The sequence below is a fragment of the Myotis daubentonii genome, chromosome 10 (genome assembly GCF_963259705.1).
Source record: "Myotis daubentonii chromosome 10, mMyoDau2.1, whole genome shotgun sequence".
NCBI lineage: Eukaryota > Metazoa > Chordata > Mammalia > Chiroptera > Vespertilionidae > Myotis > Myotis daubentonii.
This window is the reverse complement of record NC_081849.1, coordinates 3,150,523-3,170,525: the sequence shown is the minus strand read 5'-3', so window position 1 is coordinate 3,170,525 and position 20,003 is coordinate 3,150,523. Positions and strand designations below refer to the sequence as shown.

Here is a 20,003-nt window from a genome sequence, read left to right as displayed (position 1 = left end):
TTCAGGCGGAGAGTCGGGGGGCTGACGGGCGGCGGGAAAGCATGCAGGCCATGGGGTGAGTGAGGGCTGATGGTTAGCCGATTCGCCTCTTACTTGGGGGCCCAAGGCAGAGAGGGTCGGAGACAGTGAGGGAAACGGAGGCGGGGACCCTGGCCCCCGACCCTGCTCTGCGTGGCTGATGTCAACATTCATTCTCAACGTCCGAGCCCCGCTCGGTGCTCAGGATCATGAGATTAAACAATAGATAAGAGACATTTTAATAAAATAAAACACTGATTAATTTTCTTCGTATTTCAAAAAATGAAATTGTAAAGTGGCTTTAAAAAGTGTCTTTAAAACATTAAATCTCTTGAAGGGATTTTTTTTCAGACTCAGTTTTGAAAACCTAATTGATCATAAACGCATTAAAGGCACCTGGCTGGGGTTTCAGTGGTTAGAGCATCGTCCCTAGCCTGGAGGGCTGTAGGTTCAATCCTGGCCCTGGTCTGGCGCGTGTGGGAGGCAACCAGCCACGTTGTCATTCTCACATGGATGCTTCCCCCCCCCCCCCCCTCTCTCTCTCTCTCCCTCCCTCCCTCCCTCCCTCCCTTCCACTTTTCTCGAAAAAAAAAAAAATGGAAAAAATATCCTTGGTGAGGATTACAAAAAATATATATCTTAAAGGCCTCCAATAAATTCTGAAATCATGAAACTTTTGACAAACCCTGTAAATAAGTTTGAATTGGCTTAATTGCACCCAAGGCGTTATCACAATTAAAGTAAGAGCTCACTTTCAGAAAAATAACTGATTAAAAATGAGTCACCTCGTTGAAAAAAGAGATAGAGGAAGACATAAAAAGATGGAAGAACATACCATGTTCTTGGATTGGTAGAATCAACATCATTAAAATGTCCATACTACCCAAAGCAATCTATAAATTCAACACACTTCCCATTAAAATACCAATGGCATATTTCACAGACCTAGAACAAACTCTCCAAAAATTCATCTGGAATAAAAAAAGACCCCGAATAGCTGCAGCAATCCTGAGAAAGAACAAAGTAGGTGGGATCTCAATACCAGATATCAAGCTGTATTACAAAGCCACTGTTCTCAAAACTGCCTGGTACTGGCACAAGAATAGGCATACAGATCAATGGAATAGAATAGAGAACCCAGAAGTCAACCCAAACCAATATGCACAATTAACATTTGACAAAGGAGGCAAGAACATACAATGGAGTCAAGCTAGTCTCTTCAATAAATGGTGTTTGGAAAATTGGACAGATACATTGCAAGAAAATGAAACTAGACCACCAACTTACACCACACACAAAAATAAACTCAAAATGGATAAAGAACTTAAATGTAAGACGGGAAACCATAAAAATACTACAAGAATCAAAAGGCAACAAAATCTCAGACATATGCCAAAGCAATTTCTTTACCGATACAGCTCCTAGGGCATTGGAAACTAAAGAGAAAATAAACAAATGGGACTACATCAAAATAAAAAGCTTCTGCTCAGCAAAAGAAACCATCAACAAAACAACAAGAAAGCCCACCGCATGGGAGAACATATTTGCCAATGTCATATCTGATAAGGGCTTAATCTCCAACATTTATAGGGAACTCATACAACTTAACAAAAGGAAGATAAACAATCCAATCAAAAAATGGGCAAAGGACCTAAATAGACCCCTTTCAAAAGAGGACATTCAGAAAGCCAAGAGACATATGAAAACATGCTCAAAGTCACTAATCATTGGAGAGATGCAAATCAAAACAACAATGAGGTACCATCTCACACCTGTCAGACTGGCTATCATCAACAAATCCACAAAAGACAAGTGCTGGAGAGGATGTGGAGAAAAAGGAACACTCGTGCACTGCTGGTGGGAATGCAGACTTGTGCAGCCACTATGGAAGACAGTATGGAGTTTCCTCAAAAAACTAAAAATGGAACTCCCATTTGACCCCATGAACCCACTTCTAGGAATATATCCCAAGAAAACAGAAACACCAATCAGAAAGGATATATGCACCCCTGTGTTCATAGCAGCGCAATTCACCATAGCTAAGATCTGGAAACAGCTTAAGTGCCCATCAGTAGATGAATGGATTAGAAAACTGTGGTACATCTACACAATGGAATACTATGCTGCTATAAAAAAGAAGGAACTCTTACCATTTGCAACGTCATGGATGGAACTGGAGAGCATTATGCTAAGTGAAATAAGCCAATCAATGAAGGAAAAATACCACATGATCTCACTCATTTATGGATAATAAAGACCATTATAAACTTATGAACAAAAATAGATACAGAGGCAGAGCAGCCTCGAACAGACTGTCAAACTACAGCGGGAAGGCCGGGGAGGGTTGGAGGGCAGGAAGGGGGGAGAGGGGGGTAAGAGACCAACCAAAGGACTTGTATGCATGCATATAAGCATAACCAATGGACATAAGACACTGGGGGTGGGGAGGCCAGGGGATTGTCAAGGGTGGGAAAAAAAAGGAGACATATGTAATACTCTCTGTAACACTTTAAGCAATAAAACAAACAAAAAAACAAATGAGTCACCTGCCAGAAGTCAGCCACAGTGGCGGGCAGTGGTCCCTGGGCGGCAATGTAAGCTGGACTCCGGGGGTCGTGGTCCATCTGCAAGACAGGTTCACAGTGATGAGCTCGGAAATGGTCATGAACGAGGAAGTCACACAGCGGCCACAGGGAGTGCTGGTTGCACCCTACACCGACTGCCACCAGGACACGCCCCGTGCCGACCGCTCCTGACTGCTGTGCAGGGGACAGTAGCAACATCATCAGTGAGGATCAGCCCTTGCTGGTGTGGCTCAGTGGATAGAGCACTGACCTGCAGACTGAAGGGTCCGGGTTTGATTCCGGTCAAGGGCACATACCTGGGTTGCAGGCTTGATCCCTGGCCCTGATCAGGGAGTGAATGTGAAGGCAATCAATTGATGTGTCTCTCTCACATCGATGTTTCTCTCTCTCTGTCTCTCCCCTCCCTTCCACACTCTCTAATGATCAATGGAAAGATATCCTCAGGAGAGGATGAAAAAGAAAAAAGAAGTGAGGTTCAGACGCCAATCAATGAACCCACTACACAGGCTGGGCTGCAGGGTGAGACTGCCAGCAGGGTGGCCTTTCCCCGGATCCCAGAGCGGGTTGGCGTGAACAGGGTGAGTGCAGAGTCAGGGTCAGGCCACGAGCCGGTGTCAGACCTGTGGGCCCAGGCTGGTGCGAGGTGAGCCCTGCTCCCGGTTGAGTGAGGGCCCGCTCATGAGAAGCACCTCCCGCCGGGAAGCATTCATGAACGCAGTGCATCTGCCTCCGGAAAGAGTCACCGCCCACAGGGCACTTGTTTTGTTACCACGAAGGCTCAGGCACGGCTGAGTCACGCACGGTCGGCGTCCTGGGAGGGAGGCGGCCCCAGCAGCTGGCCCCCACCAGACGGGAACAGGAGTTTCCGATGCGCAGTGCTGGGGTGACATAGCCCCACCTCTGGCCCAACGTGCTTTTTTGCCCAAAACAATTTAGAGAGCAGCCCGGTTTTGAATTGTTACTATGTTCAAATGAGCATTTAGTCGCTTTCAAAATGAGAAATGTGAAAATTTGAACTGGTTTCAGGAGAGTAAGTAAGGCCACCTTTGTCACAGTTCTCAATTGTTGTGGTGTGTCACTTACTGTCCCCAAGACCATAGAGGATGGGACACTCGCCACCCCCCTCGCTATCGCGTGGCTGTCGCGTGGCTGCCACGCAGAAGGCCGTGAACACCTAGAGGGCTCAGTGGGGGAAGAGTCCTCCGTTGAGCAACAAAAGACAGCCCTGACGGCGGTGCCACGCACCCCTGTGGGACAGACGGCATCCCGGGCAAGAGCACCCGATGTGAGCAGCCAACGCCGCGCCTCAGAGCCGTGGCGGGAGGAGGGGGCGCGGCGTCCTCAGTGCATGAAAGTACAGCAGACAACGATTCGGACAGAAGCCTCATTCCACTAATCTCCAGGGAGGGACAAGTGCGATGAGAGGAGGCAGGCACGCCCCTTCCCTTCTCCGGGAAGCACTCCAGGCGGCCGACGAGCTCAGCGTGGTGGACGTGTGTCCCGCCTCCGGTTCCTGGTGGGAGAACAGCATCTTCTCTGTTCTCGCTCACCTTCCCACATCTTGTGGGAAACTTTTTATCTGTACAAATGCCAAGTTCACAACCAGAAGCTCTGTGACCGCGGAAGAAGGGAGAGTCTGCTTGGACCCCGGCCCTGTGTCTGTGAGACCTGAGAGGGGAGGGATGTGGGCAGCACGAGGTCTGATGCCCTTCAACCTCGGGATCCCCAGGAGTTTTCAAAAAAGGTGAAGCAGAACCCACTGTCCACAGGGTGACGAGTCTGTGAAGACGCTGGGTGAACCCGGGCACCAGTGTGGAGCGTTCCTATGAACCTTCAGTGCACAGGCGAACAGCCTGTGACCTGCCTTCAGCTGTACAAGGGCAATCTATATATAGGAAGGCCTAAGCGACTATTGGGCCAGTGGACCTTTCGACTGGAAGCTATGACATGCACTGACCACCAGGGGGCAGATGCTCAACACACAGGCATGGAAACATGGAACAGACCGATGAATCAGAGGGAAGGGGGAGGGGAGAGGGTGGGAAGAGATTAACCAAAGATCTTACATGCATACTAGAGGCCTGGTGCACAAAATTCATGGGCAGGTACCGTCCCTAGGCCTGGCCTGTGATCAGGGCTATCTTCCCTAGCTGCCCACAGCTGGCCCTGTCCCCCGCCCCCAGTTCCCTGTTCCCCATCTGGTGATCGGTGCCTGATGGCCGGGGGAAGGGACCGAGAGGTCAGCTGTTCCCACCTGCTCGCCAGCCCCGCCCCCGCTATGGGTGGCCATCAGACGATCAAAGCCTGCCAGCCGGGGAAAGGGACCAAGAGGAGGTCAGTGCGCCTCATAATGACTGGTCCAGCAGTTGTTCTGGTCATTCTGCTGTCAGGGTCAATTTGCATATTACCCTTTCATTATATAGGATAGAGGCCTGCTGCATGGCTGGCCTGCCCTGAAGGGGACCCTGAGTCAGGGTGGAGGGTCCCCGCTGGGGGGCGGGGCCGGCCTGGGAGAGGGGTTGCGGGTGGTTTGCAGGCCACCCATGCCCCCGGCTTTGTCAGAAAGGACATCTGGTCTATCTGGTCTAATTAGCATATAACCCCTTTATTAGTATAGATTATTAGTATAGACTAGAGGCCTGGTGCACAGATTCATGCACTGGTGGGGTCCCTCAGCCTGGCCTGCAGGGATTGGGCCGAGTTCGTGCACTGGGCCTCTGACATCCCCCGAGGGTCCTAGATTGTGAGAGGGCACAGGCCAGGCTGAGGGACCCCACTGGTGCATGAATCCATGCACAGGGCCTCTAGTTATTAAATAAGCGTGACTGCCTGGTTTTTCTCCCTAGAAACCCTAATGTGCATGAAAAACTTCGCAATAATTTCCCCAGTGTCCTCTCAGAAGTGATCTTAAGGAGGGAGTGTTCAGCATGTCCTGAAGCCTGGCTCTCTTATTTGGCCAATTTCTTATGCTATTCAGGGCATCATCCTCTAAGGAATCAATTTGTACTAGTTAATTAGACAAATGCATTCTGATACTAGATAAATCAGTTAAACACATTCTGATACCAGTTAAATCAGTTAAACACATTCTGAATTAAAACTTTATTTATTTTAATAATTATTTATTGTTGAAAGTATTACATATGTCCCCTTCCCCTCCATTGAACCCCTTCAGCCCGCCCCTATCCACACCCCAGGCCCTTATCGCCCTACTGTCTGTGTCCAAGGGCCATGCATATAAGCATACAAGGTCTTTGGTTGATTACCTCCCACTCACCCATCCTCCCCATCTTCCCTCTGGGATTCCACACTCTGTTCCATGTTTCCATGCCTCTGGATCCACTTTGTTCATCAGTTTATTTTGTTACTTAGATTCCAGATAGAAGTGTGATCATGTGACTCTTGTCTTTCTCTGACTGGGCTTATTTCACTTAGCATGATACTCTCCAGGTCCCTCCATGCTGTCTCAAAAGGTAAGAGATTCTTCTTTTTTTACTGCTGCATAGTATTCCATGGTGTAAATGTACCACAGACTTTTTATCCACTCGCCTACTGATGGGTACTGGGGCTGTTTCCAGATCTTAGCTACTGTAAATTGTGCTGCTATGAACATAGGGGTCATACATTCTTTCTCATTAGTGCTTCAGGTTTCTTAGGATATGTTCCGAGTAGTGAAATCATTGGGTCAAATGGGAGTTCCATATTTAATTTTTTGAGGTAACTCCCTACTATTTTCCATAATGGTTGCACCAGTCTGCATTCCCACCAGCAGTGCACGAGGGTTCCCTTTTCTCCACATCCTCACCAGCACTTGTTGTTTGTTGATTTGTTGATTGTAGGCATTCTGACAGGTGTGAGGCGACACCTCATTGTGGTTTTATTTTGCATCTCTCGGATGATCAGTGACTTTGAGCATTTTGTCATGTCTCTTGGACATTGTATGTCCTCTTTGGAGAAGTGTCTATTTAGGTCCTCTGCCCATTTTTTAATTGGGTTATTTGTCTTCCTTTTGTTAAGTTGTATGAGTTCCTTATATATTTTTGATATTAACCCTTTATCAGATGTATCATTACCAAATATGTTCTCCCATACAGTGGGCTCCATTTTCATTTTGTTGATGGTTTCTTTTGCTGTGCAGAAGCTTCCTTTTTTTTTTTTTAAAAATATATTTTATTGATTTTTTACAGAGAGGAATGGAGAGGGATAGAGAATTAGAAACATGATGATGAGAGAGAAACATCGATCAGCTGCTTCCTGCACACCCTCCACTGGGGATGTGCCCACAACCAAGGTACATGCCCTTGACCGGAATCAAACCCGGGATGCTTCAGTCTGCAGTCCGATGCTCTATCCACTGAGCCAAACCGGTTAGGGCGAAGCTTCCTTTTTTGAGGTAGTCCCATTTGTTTATTTTCTCCTTAGTTTCTTTTGTCCTAGGAGATGTATCTGTAAACATATTGCTATGAGAGATGTCTGAGATTATTCTGCCTATGGTTTCTTCTAGGATTTTGATGGTTTCACTTAAGGGACATTTAAGTCCCTTATCCATTTTGAGTTGTTCTTGTGTATGGTATAAGTTGGTGGCTTGGTTTCATTTTTTCCTGTATCTGTCCAATTTTCCCAGCACCATTTATTGAAGAGACTGTCTTGACTCCATTATATGCTCTTGCCTCCTTTGTCAAATATTAATTGAGCATGATGGCTTGGGTCGATTTCTGGGGTCTCTGTTCTGCTCCATTGCTCTATATGCTTGTTCTTGTGCCAGTACCAGGCTGTTTTGATTACAGTGGCTTTGTAGTATAACTTGATATCTGGTATTGTGATCCTTCCAACTTTGTTCTTCTTTCTCAAGATTGCTGCAGCTATTCGGTGTCTTTTTTGGTCCATATAAATTTTTGGAGTATTTGTTCTAGATCTGTGAAATATGCCATTGGTATTTTAATAGGGATTGCATTGAATCTGTAGAGGGCCTTGGGTATGGACATTTTAATGATGTTGATTTTACCAATCCAGGAACACTGGGTTAAAACTTTAAACATTTTTCCTCCCTTAATATACTACAGAATAAAGAGGGAGGTGATCCTCACCTGCTGACGGAGACTTCAGCCTGTCCCTGTTGTGAAATGTGCAGTTTTGACAAAACTGGCATGTGACTGACGGGCTCAGCCTCCGCTCCAGTGCCCGCCGCCTGAGGGGCCTCTCTCGGACACTGTGCGGGAGAGCAGGGCCTTGGTTTACTTTCACGACCTCCAATGAAAAGCAAAGATTGCCCACAATCGCCCATGGCTGGTGGCGGAGTTTAATGCGGGCTGAGCACAACCGCGGTGATGGATGGCCAGGCTCCCAGCCCTGACGGTGCTTCTTACTCAGCTGCTGGCTGCAGCTGCCTGGCCTCCGCTATCTCAGAGGAAGACGCCCCATGGGCTTCCCGTCACCCTTACGACTCAAGTTAAAGGAAGAACTGTGGTGTTGAATAAAGGAGGGAGCACAACAAAATCACTTATTTCCCTCGGTGTTGCCTTCAGACCCGGTCCCTGCGGGAGCTGCTGGATGATGCTGTTACACCAGCAGCTGTGCCCGCCCTGACGCTGGGCTTCCGCAGGCGCTGGGACTCGGGGCCCACACAGGGCACGCGGGGGCTTGCACACATGCCCTCAGGGCTTCCGGACCTGGAACGACTCCTTTAGTTCTCTCATGGGTCCTCCCAGGGACCAGGAGTCATAGAAGGACGTGACTCTCCTTGTTCCAAGGGTCTGGGGTCAGCGCCATGGTCCGTTGTGCAGGCCGGGGCCAGGCAACTACAGACCCGCCCCCCGGACACAGGCCGCTCACAGCGGGGTCAGGTGGCCACCAGTGCGGCTTTGCCTTGATTGTTTGAATCAGAACCAACAAGAAAATCCAAGCACGTGGCAATGCGCTGGAGAGGGACTGAGTGGCCACAGGAGAACCTGGGAGCCAGGGGTCGAGGTCCGGAGGCACCTGCAGGAGGACCCAGGTAAGGGCCACCTTCTTCCACGAGGCCACAGGCCAGGGCGGGCTCGGCCGGGCAGGCAGGCACGCCGGCCGGTCTTCCCTGCGCTGTGCTGGGCCGGCGGTGAGAAGTGTCGGGAAGCGCGAGGTGGCCCAGGCACGTGGAGCCTCAACAAGAGGCGTTTATACAACAGGCGCTTTGGAATGAGTGGAACCAGCCACTGTGGCCCCCGTGGCCCACCGCCAGCAGCTGCTGCTTGGAGTCACATGGCGATGCTCTCCTGGACAGCTCACCACTGGGGAGCCAGGGGCTGCTAGCACATGGGGTGCCTCTCATGAGTCCAGAGACCCCTGTCCCACCCAAACCTCTGTCACCTGTAAAGTCATTGCCTTGGAATAGCAGCCGGTGCAGCACCCCCACACACAGTCCTTGACTGGATGCAAGTCATGATTTCGGGGAGACGTCTGGACACCTCCCCTAAGACAACGTGGAGAAACATGTCTATATCAAGGCCACCTCAGCCCCTCGCCCTCATAAACCCACACCAAGCCCTTCTCTGCTGCCGGCTTAAATGCCCTTGACCACACTCCTGTGGCCTCTGCTTGCAGGCACACAGCCCTCTCCCCATGGCTGCAGACCCCCAGCCCCTGCCCCCCTGCCCAGGGCAAGAGGACCGCAGGGGCCGCACGCAGTGAGACAGGCGGTAGGACGAGCCCAGGCAGCTGTGGGCGGGAGGACTTCCCCAGAAGCTGAGAGGGTGGGCTGGCCGCAGGGACCTGACAGTGAGGGGTCAAGGGGTGACAGAGACCCCTTTCCCTCGTCTGGTCCTCAGCTCCACCTCCCAGAGGGCACAGCACCCTGCACCCCTCCAGACAGCCAAGTGCCAGGGATCACTTTCACAAGTGCCAGGCATGGCTCTAATTTTCCCATTTCCCCGGAATGAATCGGGCACAAGTGGGCCTAGGAAAGGGTAAACCTTCAGGCCACTGGTGCTGGCCCTCCCGGTCACTGCTCCCTGCCCAGGACACAGTCACCTGGCTCACTGGGTAAGGCTGGTTGCTGAATGAGACTAGTTACTTTGTTGAGACTAGTAACCTGGCTGAGACTAGTTACCTGGTTAGGGCTAATTACTGGTTGAGACTAAGAACCCAGTTGAGACTAGTTAACTGGTTAAGGCTGGTTCCTGGTTGAGGCTAGTTACCTGGTGGATACTAGTAACCTAGTAGAGTCTAGTTATCTGGTTAAAGCTGGTTCCTGGTAGAGACTAGTTACCTGGTAGAGACTACTTACTTGGTTATTGGTTGAAACGAATTACCTGGCTAAGACTGGTTACCTGGTAGAGACCAGTTACCTGATTAAGGCTGGTTACTGGTTGAGGCTAGTTACCCAGTTGAGGCTAATTATCAGCTCTCTACTGGGAGCAGGGCAGGGCATGTTTTCCATGCCAACCTCACGTGGCTTGCCCACGTGGTGCCCTGGGAAAGGCTGGCGCCCTCCGTGGGGACAGTACTTACAATGGGGCTGGCGTTGATGTAGTCCGAGTTGCTGTGGCTGTTTTCCGGCTTCAGCAGGATCCGGGAGTGGTCATCTGCAAAGGTCCAGAGCAGAGAGTCAGGTCTGTGCCAGCCCGCACCGCCCAGGAGTGGCTGTCCTCTGCAGGCGGCGTCCCCTCCGAGTGCTCAGTCCTTCCCACGGAGCTCAGGGTGCTCTGCCCCTTCTCCCCATTTACTCCCGTCACCGTCTGTAGAGGAGAATCAGGCTGTGCGAGGACCTGACTCTGTCCCACCTGGTACAACCTGGAGACACCAAGGTTATTTGCGACATTTATAGAGTTGACCTTTACACATGTTCAGCAACATAGTAAATAAATGTCGACATGCAGAGGAAGCTAACAGGCACCACTCAATACCTCAGGCTTTGTCATCTACAAACAGCTAAATCCTCGAGGTGATAGAATTTCGTCTTATTTATTTATAAAAATAAATCTTTATTGTTCAGATTATTACAGATGTTCCTCTCCCCCCTGCCTCAAAGCTCCCCTCCACCCGGTTCCCACCCCACCCCATGCCCTTACCCTGCCCCCCAACATCCTCGTCCATAGGTGTAAGATTTTTGTCCAGTCTCTTCCCGCACCCCCACACCCCCTTTCCCCTGAGAATTGTCAGTCTACTCCCTATGTCCCTGATTCTATTATATTCACCAGTTTATTCTGCTCATCAGATTTTTTATTCACTTGATTTTTAGATTCACTTGTTGATAGATGTGTATTCATTGTCACTTTGTTCTTCATAATTTTTATCTTTACCGTTTTCTTCCGCTTCCTCTTCTTAAAGAATACCCTTCAGCATTTCATATAATCCTGGTTTAGTGGTGATGAACTCCTTTAGCTTTTTCTTGTCTGTGAAGCTCTTTATCTGACCTTCAGTTCTGAATGATAGCTTTGCTGGATAAAGTAATCTTGGTTGTAGGTTCTTTTGCTACTCATCACTTTGAATATTTCTTGCCACGCCCTTCTGGCCTGCATAGTTTCTGTTGAGAAATCAGCTGACATTTGTATGGGTACTCCCTTGTAGGTAACTAACTGTCTTTCTCTTGCTGCTTTTAAGATTCTCTCTTTGTCTTTTGCTCTTGGCATTTTAATTGTGATATGTCTTGGTGTGGTCCTCTTTGGATTCCTCTTGTTTGGGGTTCTCTGTGCTTCCTGGACTTGTAAGTCTATTTCTTTCACCAGGTAGGGGAAATTTTCTGTCATTATTTCTTCAAATAGGTTTTCAATATTTTGCTCTCTCTCTTCTTCTGGCACCCCCATAATTCGGATGTTGGTATGCTTGAAGTTGTCCCAGAGGATCCTTACACTATCTTCATGTTTTTGGATTCTTTTTTCTTTTTGCTTTTCCAGTTGGGTGCTTTTTGCTTCTTCGCATTTCAAATTTTTGCCTTGATTCTTGTGATTCTCTAGTCTGCTGTTGGATCTCTGTATATTATTCTTTATTTCAGTCAGTGCATGCTTAATTTCTGATTGGTCCTTTTTCATATCCTTGAGGGTCTCACTAAATTTCTTGGAGGTTTCCAGAAGATTCTTGAGTAACCTTATAACCGTGGTTTTGAACTCTATATCCAATAGTTTGCTTTCCTCCATTTCTTTCATTCATGACATGTTTCTTTGTCTCCACATTTTGGCTACTTCCCTGTGTTGATAGAGTGGCCTTGTGTGGTAGGTGTCCTATAGGGCTCAGTGTCTCTGCCTCCCCAGTCACCTGAGGTGGACACTCTAGTTACACCCCTTTGTGGGCTGGGTACACAGTCCTGTTGTAGTTAAGCCTTGATTGCTGTTGGTGTCACTGGGAGGAATTGACCTCCAGGCCAATTGGCTGTGAGGACCAGTTGTGTCTACAATGGAAGAACTGCTGTGCTGGAGACACCCTTATGGGGCAGGACTTGCTTCAGTGGGGCTTTGGTCCTCACTGAGTCTGCCCCTTGAGTGTGTCGCTTATGGATGTGAAGAGTTGTAATCTGGTATGGTCTCACACTGACCACTGGGTACACTGGCTCTTGAATCTCTAAGGAGGTGCAAAGTCAGCCACTGCCTGAGGCCACCCAGCAGGAGCTACAGAGAGATCTGCAGATTCCTCCTCTTTGTTTGGGGTTTGGAAGTGCCCAGGTGAGGCCCAGCTGCGAAGCAAGGCCGGCTGCTGCTGCTGAGCCTTGGACCTTCTTTTGGAAGCTTTGGAGCTCTCTGACCCAGCTGCAGTTTGTTAGGTTTTATGCTGCGAAAGGACAGGCCATTCATATGCAAAAGCTGCTGTGCACAGCTTGGGTGAGGTTGTAAATTGGGTGGGGCGGGGTCTTGGGGAATCACCAGGGCAGAGCAAACAGTAATGGCTGCCAGTCAGCCCTGCATCACAGAGGTCCTCGTGTCTCCATGTTCCACGCCTCTGCGCAGGAACAATGATTGCTGTGAGTACCTCTGAGAGAAAGCCAACCTCATGTTCTGGCCTGATGCCAGACAGTCCAGTTTCTCCCCGTATGAGTCTGGGTCCCCAGAGTCTCACCCGGAACTGGAGTTCAGAGCAATCAGAAGCTTGTATTTCCCTCCTGATTGAAGTAAAACAATAACAATAGTGCACCCAGTTGCCAGCCCGTTTCGTGAGCGTCTCCACACCTCCACACCTCTTACCAGTCTCAATGCGCTTTTTTCTTTCCTTCTAGTTGTAGAACTTCCACTCAGCCAGCTTTCCCTTGGTTTTGGATGATTGATGTTTTGTCTTTTAGTTGTAGTTTTGATGTGGTTGTGAGAGGCAGCAAGTGCAGGTGTTTACCTATGCCGCCAACTTGGTTCTTCTTCCAGGGGAGGGCAGTTGGGGGTGATCAGGCCGGCAGGGGAGGGCAGTTGGGGTGATCAGGTTGGCAGGCAGAAGCAGTTAGGGTCAATCAGGCAGGCAGGCAGGTGAGCAGTTAGGAGCCAGTGGTCCCAGATTGTGAGAGGGATGTCCACAGGTATCGGGCCTAAACCAGCAGTCAGGCATCCCCCGAGGGGTCCCAGATTGTAGAGGGTGCAGGCCAGATTGAGGGACACCTCTCCCCCCATGTACTAATTTTGTGTACGAAGCCTCTAGTATCTCAATAAAAACATATTCTTAAAAAAAAAGAAGCTTGAATGGACTCCTGAGCATTTACCCCGCACCAATGCCTGCTGCAAGAACAAGATTTCTAATTTCTCCTGCATTCTGTCTGTTCTAAACAGAACTCACATATATCACCTGCCTGCTTCCCACCACACCATGCCATTGACAGAACGGGAACTATTCTCCCATTTTAAGCTGAAAAACGAAGGCCCAGAAACACCCAGTGAATGACTTGATAGACACCACATGGCCAACAGCCAGGAGCCCAGGTTTGAGGTCAAATCCTGCACCTGGCAACCAGGGGATGTCTGGGTCAATTATTCAATATTTTAAAGTGTCAGATTTGTCATCCAAAGTGTGGGATACTGATGTTGAACTCACAGGCATGTTGTGGCAAATGGTGTGTAGAAAGCAGGCACTGTAATCATGTAGTAAGGGGCTTACGGACAAAGTCAAGATTATAGGTGCACACACCTCACCGGTGAAAAGCCCACAGAACTGACACACGTATCTAGGACGGTGGACGCATGGCGTTGCCACGAAGCAGAAGATGGTTTTCATAAATGCCAACAGGAGATACTGTGTGCGATGAGGGCACAGAACCCTCCAGGTAGACAAGCGAGGGTCCTGTGAGGGTCGCTGCAGCTCGGTCAGCGGACCTGCACCGGCACAGCCTGTCCCATGCGCCACACGAGCCGCCGGAGCCCACCTGCAGAGAGGGTGCCAGGCCTCTGTGGCTGCAGATACCAAGGATCTCTACAGACGGTTCTCCACAGCCGGTGAGTGACTCACTGACCCAGTGCGTGATGGTGTGGGTCCTTCACTAGAAGGTGCAGACCTTGGTGTGCTGAGGGGTCGGGAGTCCGCAGGATCATGGCCGTCCAGTGGTCAGCCAGGACTCGCACCGTCGCAATGTTCCTTTGTGATTTAGATGAAACCATCACGCTGGCCGGACGCCGCTGGCCGTGCTTTGCAGCTGTGGCCGTGGAGGTGTGGTGTGCATCAGGGGATGGGCCGGGGCGTGTCTGGAGGGTCAGTTCCGAGTCGCTCATGTAGACCGAGCCCTGGGATAAGCCCACGGCATTGGGACCACAGTTCCTGCGTGGGGGCCGCAGGTCCATGGGTGGCTTCTGCTCTGCAAGCCCACAGCCGAGGCTCTCCCACACCATCGGCTCCGCGGTGAGGCCAGACGGTGGCCTAAGGGTTCCGCCAACACACACAGAAATGCCTTTACTGATTGGGACTTGTAGTTGATGCAAAGCAATGAATTTAAAAACATGTTTTTTAATTGATTTTAGAGAGGAAGGGAGAGGGAGAGAGAAACATTGAGGTGAGAAACATCTGGTTGCCTCCCGCAGGTACTCCGGCTGGGGACCCCATCCGAAAGCTGGGCATGTGCCCTGGCAGGGAATCCAGCCAGTGACCATTTAGTGCCCCGGACAACACGCAACCCGCCGAGCCGCCTGGCCAGGGCGAAGCGATACATTTTTATATTATGTTTGTTTCTGGATTCTGAGAAGCTAAAGAGATGTTTTCATTGCAGACGGTTTCCCGTCACTGTAGCAGAGATGATGATTTGTGACGGATTCTTGGGGCACACGTGACTGGCCAGCTCACACTGACCAGTGCGTCCTTGGCCTCGGGGTGTGCGGGTTCTGTGGCTGCTGGAGGGAGCGTCCACACACCCAGCGGCGTAGACACCACTGTTTATAGTGGGCAGTGCTGTCCTTCAGCCCAGGTGTCGGTGGGGCTGGCTCCCCTGGAGACTGGGGGGTGGAGGGCCTGGGCCCTGGCTTCCAGGTGCTGCCCGGCCTTCTGGGCCCTGTGGCTTCTCCTCGCAGCGCGTCTGCCTCCCTCGTGCATGGTCACCAGGTAATCCAGGATGACTGTCTCCTGTGAGGGCATGTGGAATGTGAGCCTTTGCCACATCAGGTAACGTAGTCCCGATTCTAAGGGTTGGGACGAGGGCACCTCGAAGGCCATTGTTTTGCCGCCACACCCAGCAAAATGACACAGCGCCGCCCGTCAGAGACTGAGTCCTACAGGAGCTCTGGGACCCGTTCCTGCTGCCCATGGCAGAGTGGGTGCCCCTCTGACACCCTCCTCAGCCAGGTTAGCAAGCACTGCGGTGCTGAGGCCTGTGTCCAGCTGCTGGACAGCCTGTGACTTCCTGGTGCCGCCCTCTGCGCCGCCCCCCAGAAAAGGCCTCTGAGAGGCTACTGGTGTAGACGGCGGGGCCACAGGAGCATCTGTCCTGTGTCTATTTCAACCAAAAGCTCTTAGCAGGTGCACACCTCTCGTCCTACAGACAGAGCCTTCCAACAGGTAGCATTCCGCACCTCCACCTCCAAGGAAGAGAGGAGGTGGAGTTGGTGGACGGGAGGGCAGCAGTGGCTGTCGAGGTTCTGGTCACCGGGCAGGTGAGCGGGAACGGCGGCCACGGTCTTCCCCTTGGGGCCATGAGGCGCTGGTAACGCCGGCCAAGGCGGGTGCGACAGGGCCCAGCCTCTGTGGCAGGGGTGTGGCCAGAACACGGCGTGTAGTAGGTCTGGGACTGGGCCAGTGAGATGGCCCCTGGAGGTCACCTCAGAAAGCAAAGGCGAGTGTAAAACCAGGTACATTATAAAGTGGAACATCCAAACTACAGCTACAAATGTGCCTGCGTCTGGTTAAAGAAACACACGCCAAAGTTGTGGTAAGGACATCACTGGAATTCTGGGAGCATCGGTGGATTGAAACAGGGTGTTAGAGACGATTGCAAACGTTCTTAGTCCTAACGTTGGGGCTGCGAGGGTGCAGCACCGGCCTCGTTTTCAGGAGACGCAGGCTGCCGTGGTGAGACGGCATGATGCCTGGAGCTCACTGTGAGGCAATTCCAGCAACAAATAAATAAAACACACGCTCACACACTCACTGTCACACACACACTCACTGTCACACACACACTCCCACTCCCACACTCACACACACACACACACACACTGTCACACACACACTCCCACTCCCACACTCACACACACACACTCACTGTCACACACACTCACTGTCACACACACACTCCCACTCCCACACTCACACACACACACTCACTGTCACACACACGCTCCCACTCCCACACTCTCACACACACACACTGTCACACACACACTCCCACTCCCACACTCATACACACACACACTCACTGTCATACACACACGCTCCCACTCCCACACTCACACACACACACTCACTGTCATACACACATGCTCCCACTCCCACACTCACACACACACACTCACTGTCACACACACACTCCCACTCCCACACTCACACACACACACTGTCACACACACACTCACACTCCCACACTCACACACACACACTCACTGTCACACACACTCACTGTCACACACACGCTCCCACTCCCACACTCACACACACACACTGTCACACACACACTCCCACTCCCACACTCACACACACACACTCACTGTCACACACACACTCCCACTCCCACACTCACACACACTCACTGTCACACACACTGTCACACACACACTCCCACACTCACACACACACACACACTCACTGTCACACACACGCTCCCACTCCCACACTCACACACACACACTGTCACACACACACTCCCACTCCCACACTCACACACACACACTCACTGTCACACACACACTCCCACTCCCACACTCACACACACTCACTGTCACACACACTGTCACACACACACTCCCACACTCACACACACACACACACTCACTGTCACACACACGCTCCCACTCCCACACTCTCACACACACACACTGTCACACACACACTCCCACTCCCACACTCACACACACACTCACTGTCACACACACACTCCCACTCCCACACTCACACACACACACTCACTGTCATACACACACGCTCCCACTCCCACACTCACACACACACACACTCACTGTCACACACACACTCCCACTCCCACACTCACACACACTCACTGTCACACACACACTCCCACTCCCACACTCATACACACACACACTCACTGTCATACACACACGCTCCCACTCCCACACTCACACACACACACTCACTGTCACACACACACTCCCACTCCCACACTCACACACACTCACTGTCACACACACGCTCCCACTCCCACACTCACACACACACACACACTCACTGTCACACACACGCTCCCACTCCCACACTCTCACACACACACACTGTCACACACACACTCCCACTCCCACACTCACACACACACTCACTGTCACACACACACTCCCACTCCCACACTCATACACACACACACTCACTGTCATACACACACGCTCCCACTCCCACACTCACACACACACACTCACTGTCATACACACATGCTCCCACTCCCACACTCACACACACACACTCACTGTCACACACACACTCCCACTCCCACACTCACACACACACACTGTCACACACACACTCACACTCCCACACTCACACACACACACTCACTGTCACACACACTCACTGTCACACACACGCTCCCACTCCCACACTCACACACACACACTGTCACACACACACTCCCACTCCCACACTCACACACACACACTCACTGTCACACACACACTCCCACTCCCACACTCACACACACTCACTGTCACACACACTGTCACACACACACTCCCACACTCACACACACACACACACTCACTGTCACACACACGCTCCCACTCCCACACTCACACACACACACTGTCACACACACACTCCCACTCCCACACTCACACACACACACTCACTGTCACACACACACTCCCACTCCCACACTCACACACACTCACTGTCACACACACTGTCACACACACACTCCCACACTCACACACACACACACACTCACTGTCACACACACGCTCCCACTCCCACACTCTCACACACACACACTGTCACACACACACTCCCACTCCCACACTCACACACACACTCACTGTCACACACACACTCCCACTCCCACACTCACACACACACACTCACTGTCATACACACACGCTCCCACTCCCACACTCACACACACACACACTCACTGTCACACACACACTCCCACTCCCACACTCACACACACTCACTGTCACACACACACTCCCACTCCCACACTCATACACACACACACTCACTGTCATACACACACGCTCCCACTCCCACACTCACACACACACACTCACTGTCACACACACACTCCCACTCCCACACTCACACACACTCACTGTCACACACACGCTCCCACTCCCACACTCACACACACACACACACTCACTGTCACACACACGCTCCCACTCCCACACTCTCACACACACACACTGTCACACACACACTCCCACTCCCACACTCACACACACACTCACTGTCACACACACACTCCCACTCCCACACTCACACACACACACACTCACTGTCATACACACACGCTCCCACTCCCACACTCACACACACTCACTGTCACACACACACGCTCCCACTCCCACCCTCACACACACACACTCACTGTCACACACACACCCTCCCACTCCCACACTCACACACACACACTCACTGTCACACACACCCTCCCACTCCCACACTCACACACACACACTCACTGTCACACACACACTCACTGTCACACACACACTCCCACTCCCACACTCACACACACACACACACTCACTGTCACACACACACGCTCCCACTCCCACACTCACACACACACACTCACTGTCACACACACGCTCCCACTCCCACACTCACACCCTCACACTCACTGTCACACACACACGCTCCCACTCCCACACTCACACCCTCACACTCACTGTCACACACACACGCTCCCACTCCCACACTCACACACACACACTCACTGTCACACACACACTTCCACTCCCACACTCACACACACACACTCACTGTCACACACACACACTCCCACTCCCACACTCACACACACACACTCACTGTCACACACACACACTCCCACTCCCACACTCACACACACACACACTCACTGTCACACACACACACTCCCACTCCCACACTCACACACACACACTCACTGTCACACACACACACACTCCCACCCACATACTCACACATACACACACTCCCTCATACACTCACCGAAACACACGCATACTCTCACACACATAGTCACACACACTTACACCCCCACACATCCCCACACACATGCACTCATACACACACTCACTGTCAGACATGCACTCTGTCACACCCCCACACACACTCACACACACATACACACTCTCACATACACTCTCACATACACACACATGCACACACTCTCTCACACATACACACTCAATTGTCTCACACACACACTCACACACACACACTCCCTCACACACATACTCCCTCACTCACACACACAAACACACTCACACTCACACAAACACCCATTCACACACACACACATACACACACTGTCACACACAGACTTACTCCCACACACACGCACACACTCCCACACACACCATGCAAAAACGGCCCACCATCGAGGAGCCGTTGTGGAGTCCAGGTAGCGGGTGTGCAGTTGACTGTGGGTTGTGGTGCAGCCCGACTGTGTGTGAATGTCAGCACGGCAGAGTGAGGGCTGTGCCAAGCCAGCGGCATTTCTCCTCTGCAAAGGGCTCTGGGAGGGGCCCACGCGGGTCCCGGTGTCAGATCCTCCGGGGTCAGGAGGGTGGCCTGCACCGATGTGGAGAGATTCCACGCCGCCCAGGGATGGGGGGAGGGACGCTGCCGGTGGCATTGCTCTCCGCGCCTGGTGGCTGCAGGGTC

The 20,003-nt window shown here is 51.4% G+C and overlaps 1 protein-coding gene across 3 annotated transcripts in view; it reads right to left on the bottom strand.

The window, feature by feature from the left end:
• Nucleotides 1-20,003, bottom strand: part of PTPRN2 (protein tyrosine phosphatase receptor type N2) — a 470,186-nt gene that overhangs the window by 25,238 nt on the left and 424,945 nt on the right. For all 3 annotated transcript variants that reach the window (XM_059711309.1, XM_059711311.1, XM_059711310.1), the window contains 2 exons: nucleotides 10,089-10,162; nucleotides 2,565-2,642 (listed from right to left, as the gene is read on the bottom strand). In XM_059711309.1, the coding sequence (XP_059567292.1) occupies nucleotides 2,565-2,642; nucleotides 10,089-10,162 (152 nt within the window). The remainder of the gene's footprint in view (nucleotides 1-2,564; nucleotides 2,643-10,088; nucleotides 10,163-20,003) is intronic.